Genomic DNA, 9962 nt, shown 5'->3' with positions numbered 1-9962 from the left:
ATACAATCTCTCTCTCATGCACTCCCACAACTTATTTTTCCCCATATGCCCAAACTGATCATGCACCAACAAACACATACTCACTGCTGAGTCAACAGAAAACACCGGCACATACACTTCCCTGTCATACATCCCTTCCTGATGCAAAAAGTACACTATGTTTTTACAAACCACAAACCGTTTAGCAACCCTCTTATACACACCCAACTCATGCGGCCAATCTTCCACACGTACTCCCCCCAAGACACACTGCCACAACATACTTATCTCCAAGCACTTATCTTGCATTTCCTCAATCTCCTCCTCACTCAACAAATCATTCTCACTTCTAGCAATATCAATTACCCCCACAAAGTTTGCTACAAATGCACTACAATCCTGAATCCTAGCTATTGTGCTATCCCCCTTACTAAGAATCCCATTTCCTACATCAACGCTTACATCATGCATCCTCAAAAAATCCATCCCTATCAAAAAGCAAGCTAGCATATCATTTTCTCCCATGATTATAAAGTTATGTACAACTTCCAAATTCCCTAACCTAACCTTTAACTGCACCTCTTCCCACACCAAAACACTTCCTTGTCCCAGCCCATGTATCCTCACATTTGTACACCGCCTTTTCACTTCCCAATCGCATCTCTCCAGTTCACTTACCACTGACCCACTCACCAAGGAAGCTTGTGCCTCATATCAACCAAACCACAGTATTCACTATCATTTATTCTGACCATCGCCACCATCTTCCCTCGTGTCCCATGCACACACACATTCATTGTCACGTCCACCTGGTTACCCACATCACAGTCATCCTCAGCTACCTCCCCACTTCCATACTCCTAATTCAAAACCCCTTCATAGTCCCCTTTCCTAACCAACCAATTACAACCATTTTCCCCGCACTGAATCCTCAAAACCCCATGCTCACTGCTTGTACTTATCCTCCCTCGATATTCGACCGGTCTATCCCATCCAAAATACAAAAACACCTTTATTCCAAACAACTCAGCTACGTCTAACAGCAATTTATGCAACATTTCCTCTTCCCCACCTTGTTTCTCTGCATATGCCACTCCCTTCTGCACTTCACTCATCAACCTCACTCGCAACTCATTCGCACTACCGGGTACCTCTTCAACCAGACCTCTCCCTTCCAAGTCTTTCAGTGCCGAAAACAAACATTCACACACTCTGTCACCCCCTTCAAACCTCTCTCTTACAACCAAACCCTCAGGCACCACATTCGGACCCCAGTCACTCTTCACGACACCGTTGCCCCTACCATGCATCCTAGACATTGCATCAGCAATCACATTTTTACTGAGTGCTTTTTAATCCGCCATAAGATCCTTTTATACAGAACTACTTCATTTCCCCTTTTGCTGGATCGCAATCTCTTAATTACTGTCCAATCACTACATCTCCCTCTTTTCACCATCTCAAGCGTGAATTACGACAACTTTGCAAGTGTCCTGGTTCATGGCTTGTCAGCCTAAATCTCATAAAATCAAAAGCTTGGTTGCAAGATCTGTGACAGCCTATAATGAACGGTAGAATACTTATAATTCTCACAAGGGACCTTCTAAATGTTGCAATGAGAAAAAGCCTGACGGAAGTACGTGTTATCACCACATTTTTTTTATGCCTAAAAAAACTAAACATCTTTGGCATTAGCTTCTTACTAAATCACGGGTGGAACTGTTCTAAGAGTGAAATGTAGTCTTCGTAAAACGCTAATACCACACTTTATGGTATAACAGACTCTCATGATAATGAGGTAAATAATGCACTACTGCAAAAAAGAAAAAAATGAGTAAAATAAGACTAACAAAGATGGCACACGTTACGGTTTTTAAGGTAACAATAGACGTTTCTCATCGCCTATCGGAGCCTCTCGCACGTCCGGCATTTCAGTTTCAGGTGATGTAATGTAACGAACGTCAGGAGAATAAGTAACTTTGTGTTTATATTCTGTGAAGTTCGTAATAGCTAGGTACTAAGGCCATTTTGTGTTGTTAGGTACCTAAAGCCAGTTGCTAAATTGCGATACTACTAGTACTTTGAACGTCGAACAGCAGGTAAGGCTAGTTACAGCATCGAGGATAGATTAACCAAAATTAGTATTGTAAACAGTTAGGTAAGGAACAAGGAAACTTAACGGCGTGATTTTTAACGTGATTTTGACTTTTTGGAGCGAATACAGAATAGGTAGGGGCTTAGGGCCTACCTACCTGTTGTAGTCCTAGTACCTCAGACCAGAGGGAATAGCTAAGCTAGGTGTAACCTAACCAGATTTACGTTTACCTAACCAAACCTTGGAGGCCGTTTCGTAACCAGCCGGACCCCCATTACTAGGTACTACTAGGTAGCTAGGTAGTATAGCCTAGGTACTAGCCTACTAGGTAGTAGGTAGGTAGGGTAAAAAACCGCATGGTACAGGAGTGGACCATGTACGATCAATGTGTACAACCCCCAAAAAAGTACATTATAGGTAACACGTCCTGACATCGGAGATGGGCATCAGACGCGACTTCTTGTTGGTGAGAAACAGAGCTAAAGACCTCTACTCCGGTGTCAGGACGTGTTATAATGTACTTTTCTTGGGGTTGTACACATTGATCGTACATGGTCCACCCCTGTACCATGCAGTTTTTTACCTTAGTAGTAACCTAGCTAAATCGTGACCTCATACTTGGCATTCCATCTACCTAACTTAGCCTAGGGTAAACATTCGAATGGACTACCTCCAGCCATCTTACCCGGTCGTTTACCCACCTTCCAGAAAAAATACTCTAGCACGTCCTCACCCCTGAGATAGGGTAAACAACTGAGTGAACAGGCCAACTCACCGACTACCGAGGTTTTGGCCACCATCCGAAAAAGTACTTTGACACGTCCTGACAACGGAGATGGTCAGCAGTCATGAGTTGTTGGTGGTGATAACAGGAGCTCAAGACTTCTACTACTCTCCATTCATTGCCTGTCAGATTCATCCAAGTCTTGCCCTTCATAGGAGGAAAGTCCAGGTGTCTGATGAATGATCTCGCTGTTCATATACCTACGTACTCCAATCAATTCATCAGAGGTGCGATTCATTCCCTAGCACTTATGACCAGGGTTCGAATCAAGGTGAGCAAGCTCCAGTCAGCTCAGGTTACTTGTATCAGAATCATCCCTCCAAGTACTAGGGTAAAAAACCGCATGGTACAGGGGTGGACCATGTACGATCAATGTGTACAACCCCAAGAAAAGTACATTATAACGCGTCCTGACACCGGAGTAGAGGTCTTTAGCTCCGTTTCTCACCAACAACAAGTCGCGTCTGATGCCCATCTCCGATGTCAGGACGCGTTATAATGTACTTTTTTTGGGGTTGTACACATTGATCGTACATGGTCCACCCCTGTACCATGCGGTTTTTTACCCTATAAGTCTTCCTAATGTAAAGGACTGATGGTTTGTCTTCCATGGTAGAACAAATCACAATTATAGAGTAAATTGTAATTTTCCTAACTATACAAACCTGAGGTCCTTTACACATTAGACCCACCTTATGCCACCCCTCATTCTGGTATTCCTGGGTCAAAAGCAAATTGGTAGGCGTTTGGCCGGGTGGGAGGAGCTTTTCCCACCTGGGTGGTAGTTCAACCACCGACCTACCTTGCTATAAAAGTCTAGCGGCCGTTTCCAGCTTCGTTGAAGATAATTCCCAATGTAAAGGACCTCAGATTTGTATAGTTAGGAAAAATACAATTTACTTTAAAAAATTGTGATTTTTCAAAGTCATTAACACTATGTTTTGGAGAGTAATTGTCCATATTCCCACCTTCCTGCTAATGTGGAATCAGCTATGTAATTGCTTGGTAAGTCATATACAGGCGGCCCGCGGTTAACGGCGCAATCACTCAACGGCGAATCGGTTTTACGGCGGTCGTCAAAAATATTCATTAAAAAAATAAGGCATTTTAAAGGTATCTTTACGGCACAAATTTCAGTTAACAGCGCCGCTAGCGCCGTTGTCTAACGAGTTCATACATATGTAGAAATGCCGTTCAGACCATAAAGGTTATGCAAATTAATATTAACAAATTTTATGGAGAGTTATTACGTAGGTATTAGGGTAAAATATATGCCCTCTGACGCTGTTCTATGCCGAAAATATCGAGTTACATAAGTGCAAATTTAGCTATGGATGTGTCGATTCATAATTGTTCATGCTTTTGTTTTTAAAATGTGTGTGAAAATGTATTACGTGAAAGGCATTTTTATTTCTGTACAGAAATATGATACAAAGGCAGCTTTTGAAACTGCCCTTCTCGATACTAAATACGATGTTTTTTTCATGTTCTTTCTTGTAAGCCGCAGGCTGCCGCTCTTCCGAAAATATCGATTTAAGAAAAAGTGCAAATTAGCGATCGATGTGTCGATTTTATAAATGTTTTTGCTTTTATGTTTATGTGTATGAAAATGTATTACGAATAGGGTATTTTTTATTTCTGTGCAGAAATATGATAAAAAGGCAGCTTTTGAAACTCCCCTTCAAGTTATCGACTACGATCTGTTTTTCAAGTTCGTTCTTGTATGCCGCCGCGGCATACAAGAACGAACTTGAAAAACACATCGTAGTCGATAACTTGAAGGGGAGTTTCAAAAGCTGCCTTTTTATCATATTTCTGCACAGAAATAAAAATACCCTATTCGTAATACATTTGCATACACATTTTAAACAGAAAAGCATAAACATTTATAAAATCGACACATCGATCGCTAATTTGCACTTTTTTTGCCGCCGTCTGCCGCTCATTCCAAAATATCGAGTTTAAAAAGAGAGAGAGAGAGAGAGAGAGAGAGCATTAGTATAGAGAGAGAGAGAGAGAATGTGCAGATTTAGCGATCGATGTGTCGATTTTTCAAATGTTTATGCTTTTATGTTTAAAATGTGTATGAAAATATATTGCGTAAAGGTATTGTCATTTTTGTACAGAAATAAGATACAAATTAAGGCAGCCTTTGTAACTACGCTCCACGTTGTCAGGGGATGGTTTTCATGTTCGTTCTTGTCCGCCAGTTCCGAAAAATGCATTGTGTTATTTTCGTTAATTATGCATCTTTTCCTAAATCCTTTAAAAAGTTATACATTATTTCACTGTATCCAAGAATATTGTATGTATTCTCTATTTTATTGTATTTTAAAATACTACGGCAAACTTAAGCCCGTATTCCGCGGAGCGGCCAATGTTGTGGTTTGAAATCAGCTGATGAATACGAGTCTGTTTCACATAACGCAATTCTGAGCGAATGCTCTTGGCTTCTAGTTAGCATAAACGAATATCTAGATACTTGACTTATATGAGACAAAGTTATTTTTCCTTATACAGCGTGGTTTTTAGGTGGAAATATTTATTGAATATGTCTCGTTGTGAATGTGAACTACTATTTTTTTCGTTAAAACAGATTACGTTGGCGGCATGTTTATTGCGTAACAAATTACGTGATTCCGTTCGCAATACGTAATCCTTTATATCATCGTAATACGAACTTTACGTTATTTATCTTATATCGGCGTGAACCAACAGTAAAACTGTGTTCTTTCAAGCACAGTAGTTTTGATTAAAATTATTTTATCCCAATTTTATCTATGGTTGTGTGTGATGGCTAGACGTTTACTGCAGTTTTTTAGTTTTATCCTTAATAGTCCTTAGCAAGCTTGAACAGTTTTCTCAGCTTCAGTCATAATTAGGTTTAAATTTAACGGTATATTTCCCGATTGATCTTAATCTATATTGATCTCCGATCTATAGCGAATAAAGTTATTACATTAAGATATCTCAGTTCTATTCTATACATAACGCCATTTATAACAAATACGGTAATGTTGCACTGTAGTACGATGATCGAAAAATACAAGCCAACAGTTCGGTTGTACTTAGAAAAAAAAAAATCGTTTCTCGTTCGGTTGTTCATGGTTGTACACGTTCACGCAACGAGTATAACGTTAAAACCTACTACTTTTCACCATTCTCTTTTGCTGTTATTGAACTTATGTAACTAGAAGATGGATAAAGTTAGGCCATTGTAATTTTGATCTCTCATAAAATCGAACTATCAAGACTAATGATCGTAACCTGAACACTACAGATACCTGTACACTGTATAAACTTTATTATATCTTTACATACTCTAGACACCCACATGTACTGTACAGTAAATTCTATAGTACTATACTGCATAAATACAATTTTACTTATTGCGCCGTTGTTGGGATTACGGCGCCTTTGACTGGTCTAGAGTTTCGAAAGAAGGTGTGCGGCGGCCGTAGGCTTTAAAATCGCTCAGCGTCGAAAATCGCTGGCGTCGGGGTGGCCAGGAACGGAACCCCTGCCGCTAACCGAGGGCCGCCTGTACCTATGGGAAAATTATGTTTTTATAATTAAGTCACATATACTTTTTACTATATTTGCTGGCGTATTAGACACTTTTTTTTTTTTTTTTTTTTTTATTGTTAAATGTATAAAATGGTAGGCACAAAATTGTTGCTAATAATAAAGCAATGAAAAACAAGCCTAATTATCCATCTGTTATCACAGACTTATGAAACAGTGCTTACGATACGTTGGCAGTAAGCTGGTCAGCCATTTACGAGTGGATGTAAACAAAAGCATAGCGCCTGGGCCTGTTGTTTATTTATGGTAAATTTCATACAAATCCATACTTTATTCCAGCATACTATTGTATTTCATGGACAGAATCATACATTTTTCCCTACAAAATCACTTTAAAAATTTCAATAAAGGTATGATGAAACATATTAGAATTTTTTTTGTTCCACAAAATATCCTTGTAAAATAGGGGTGTGTCTTTTACAGACGGACATTGCAGCTTGACGAATTGTTGGTTGTCTGCTCATCAGGACCAGGGGTTCCCAAAAGTGGGCGGGTCCTGTTCACCTACATTTTTGGCTGCTGTGGTAGGAATATTTCTGCTATGTAATTGCTTGGTAAGTATATGTGAATTTATATTTTACTACAGAAACATAATTTTTTGGCGCTGAAATACGCCTATTTCTGGTTATCGGTGCTGATAATAGAGTATTGGCGCTGCACTGAACATCGCTGGTTTTTGGTTATCGCTGATTTTTGCTTATCATCAAGCTGTTGGAGGAATGGGATCCCGCTGATAACTTTGAACTGCCTGTACTGGAGAAATAAAATTTTCAATGGATTTTATATTAGCAAAAGTGATTTTTAGGATTGGAGCCCCAGACTAATTTCCAGCCAAAAGATTCCATATATATGTATATGTCTAGATACACTGCATTAACTAAAGTACTGTATTTGCCAGTGTATTAGACCCTTTTTTATTGTTAAATGTATAAAAAAACTGGTCTGCATCCAATGTGGCCTTATTACGAATGGGAGACTGAACTCTGTAGGCTAGGTTATGCCTTTCCTACAGCAAGCATAATGGGTAGGCACAAAAATTGTTGCTAATAATAAAACATTGAAAAACAAGCCTTATTATTAAAGTAAATTGTGCTACTAATAATAAAATATTGTGTTACTAATAATAAAATATTGAAAACAGACTTAATTATCCATCTGTTCATACAAAGTCCATACTTTATTCCAGTATACTCTCACATTATTGTATTTCATGCATAGAATCATACATTTTTCCATACAAAATCACTTTGGAATATCTTTCAATAATTGTATGATGAAACACAAAAATGATTATTTCCACAAAACATCCTTGTTAAAAAGGGGTGTGTCTTTTACGATGGCAAATAAAGTAATATATTTCATCAGATGAGGAAACTTCTATTGTAGTGATGTTAAAAGTTGCATTAGGAGACAATTTAAACAGCTTTTTAGAGCCACTTGTTAAAGTAACTGACTACATTTCAGGTAAGCTGACATCATTAACTGTGCATTGGTGATTTGCTTCCAATATGCATCCTGATTTGTCTCCACATCTACATACAGATGAATGCAATAAACTCATAGAACAATATCGGGCTTGCCACAAAGAGGTAAGATAAATGTATTATTGTAGCCTTTACACTTGATTGTCCATCATGAACTCCTTTTCTTAGTTAATTCACCCTCTCATCCTATCCTACAAAAAGAATTAAGGCCATTTGTAATTGGCACAAAAAATTATTTATTTAAGTAGAAAAATCAGTGGGTGGTTCCTATGGCAATACAAACCGGAGCCTTTTTCTATGTAGGAGTATTCTTCAGCTGTAACCTTGGATTTATTGAAACTTTGCAACAAGGTAGTTAATGATAATTGATGGAAGGTGAGTGAGTAGGGAAACCCCCGCTCACCTGCCATCATCAAGCATCTGTCTGAACTATGCCCGACATCATGTTGATTCAGTTATTCCCCCATTGTATGTATGGTGCGTTTGTTATGTGATAGAAACAAGGAAAAAAGGAGCAGAGATGTACATAAAGGGCATGGAAGAGTTTAGTTGGTTCATGTCGTCTATGATTATAGATACGTACTCAGCAATTTTGTTTTTCTTTGGTAATGAGAGCTGCAGCCTTGTCCTTCCATGCAGGTCATAGTGGAAAAAGTTTTGAAAGAGTCTAAGGCTGTGAAGCCTCTGTCAGTGATTGGATGGAATGCTCCCCCATTTGACATTATTGAATCTTTTTTGGTTCCTTCATCTGCAAACATCTCCCTGCACATTCCACATATACCCTCTGGCCCAGTCAGAGTGGGGTACATGCTGGAAGTGGGTGACCAGCATAAACTCAAGTGACAAGTCAAGTGTGCATGTTGGACTCTCCCTTGGCCCTGTAGGGGGGTAGCACCATCAGTGGACCTCATGTGGTACACTGTAGGCATTACTTAAGGTTCTTTACAGCGTGCCTTCAGCCCCTAGCTGCAACCACTTTTGTTCCTTTTACTGTACCTCATTTCATATTCTCTTTCTTCATCTTACTTTCCACCCTCTCCTAACACTTGATTCATAGTGCAACTACAATGTTTTCCTCCTTTTACATCTTTCAAATCTTTTACTGTCAATTTACACTTCAGTGCTGAATGACATAGGTCTTGGTGCTTGGCCTTTGGCCTAAATTCTATATTCAACTCAGTTAAACTCAACTCTCCTTAGGTAAGACACATGCGCTTGTCTTGCTACCTCCTACCCTGTTAAGCTCTTGCTACTTTCAGGATGATAGCACTTTTGGAGTATGTATATAGTACTTGCAGATGTGTCATTCCCTCAGTATTCATGAAGCCCATCCTTTGATTCCTTCTTTTGTCACTTAGCTGTGGCTAAGCTATCAGTTTCTTCATCTGCTGCTGTTCCACTGACTAAGGAGCATAATGTAGAGCTTCCTGTAGCAACTGTCCTACCCTTTGGAGATGCCCATTTGTCATCAGTAACAGCTTGTACTATGTTGATGTCTGCTATTCTTCAGATCATGCTTGAGGTCCTCCTGATAGTAAAAAATTAAAACAAATCAAGCCCAATTATGGAATATGGAATTACAGAATTGGTCACTCACTTGACTCAGATATTTGATAAGTAGCCCCCATGATCCAATCCTTTTATGCACAGACTAGAATAATACTAACAGTTAAACATTTTGTGTGAATGTCCAAAGTATAATTGAAAACAAATGTCAAGCTTTGGAAACTGATTAATTAAACATTTTATCACATTATCTATCATTTTCAGTTAACCCAGGAGTTTATTGAACCCCCACCTATTCGCTGTTCTGGCTTTGTGGCTTCACTTATTTGTGGATTTTTCTGTGGAACGTATACGTATCCACATTATTTGAATAAAAGGCAACCTATTCACAGAATTTTTGATAGAGAAATATTCACTAATTACAGACAGTCCCCGGGTTACGACTGGTTTGGCTTACAACATTCCAAGGTTGAGGCGCTTTTCAATTATATTCATCAGAAATTATTTCCAGGGTCACGACGCCTACAAA

At 39.0% G+C, this 9962-nt stretch overlaps 1 protein-coding gene across 1 annotated transcript in view; it reads left to right on the top strand.

Moving 5' to 3' along the window:
- Positions 1–1926: 1926 nt before the first annotated feature.
- LOC135205023 (COX assembly mitochondrial protein 2 homolog) overlaps positions 1927–9962 on the top strand; it is a 60578-nt gene continuing 52542 nt past the window's right edge. The window contains exons 1-3 of the mRNA XM_064235317.1: positions 1927–2078; positions 6867–6997; positions 7908–8032. Of these exons, the coding sequence (XP_064091387.1) occupies positions 7952–8032 (81 nt within the window). The 5' untranslated portion in view covers positions 1927–2078; positions 6867–6997; positions 7908–7951. The remainder of the gene's footprint in view (positions 2079–6866; positions 6998–7907; positions 8033–9962) is intronic.

Source organism: Macrobrachium nipponense, chromosome 11, assembly GCF_015104395.2.
Source record: "Macrobrachium nipponense isolate FS-2020 chromosome 11, ASM1510439v2, whole genome shotgun sequence".
Taxonomy (NCBI): Eukaryota; Metazoa; Arthropoda; class Malacostraca; order Decapoda; family Palaemonidae; genus Macrobrachium; species Macrobrachium nipponense.
The sequence above is the reverse complement of the archived record's forward strand: the minus strand, read 5'-3'. Positions and strand labels throughout refer to the sequence as shown.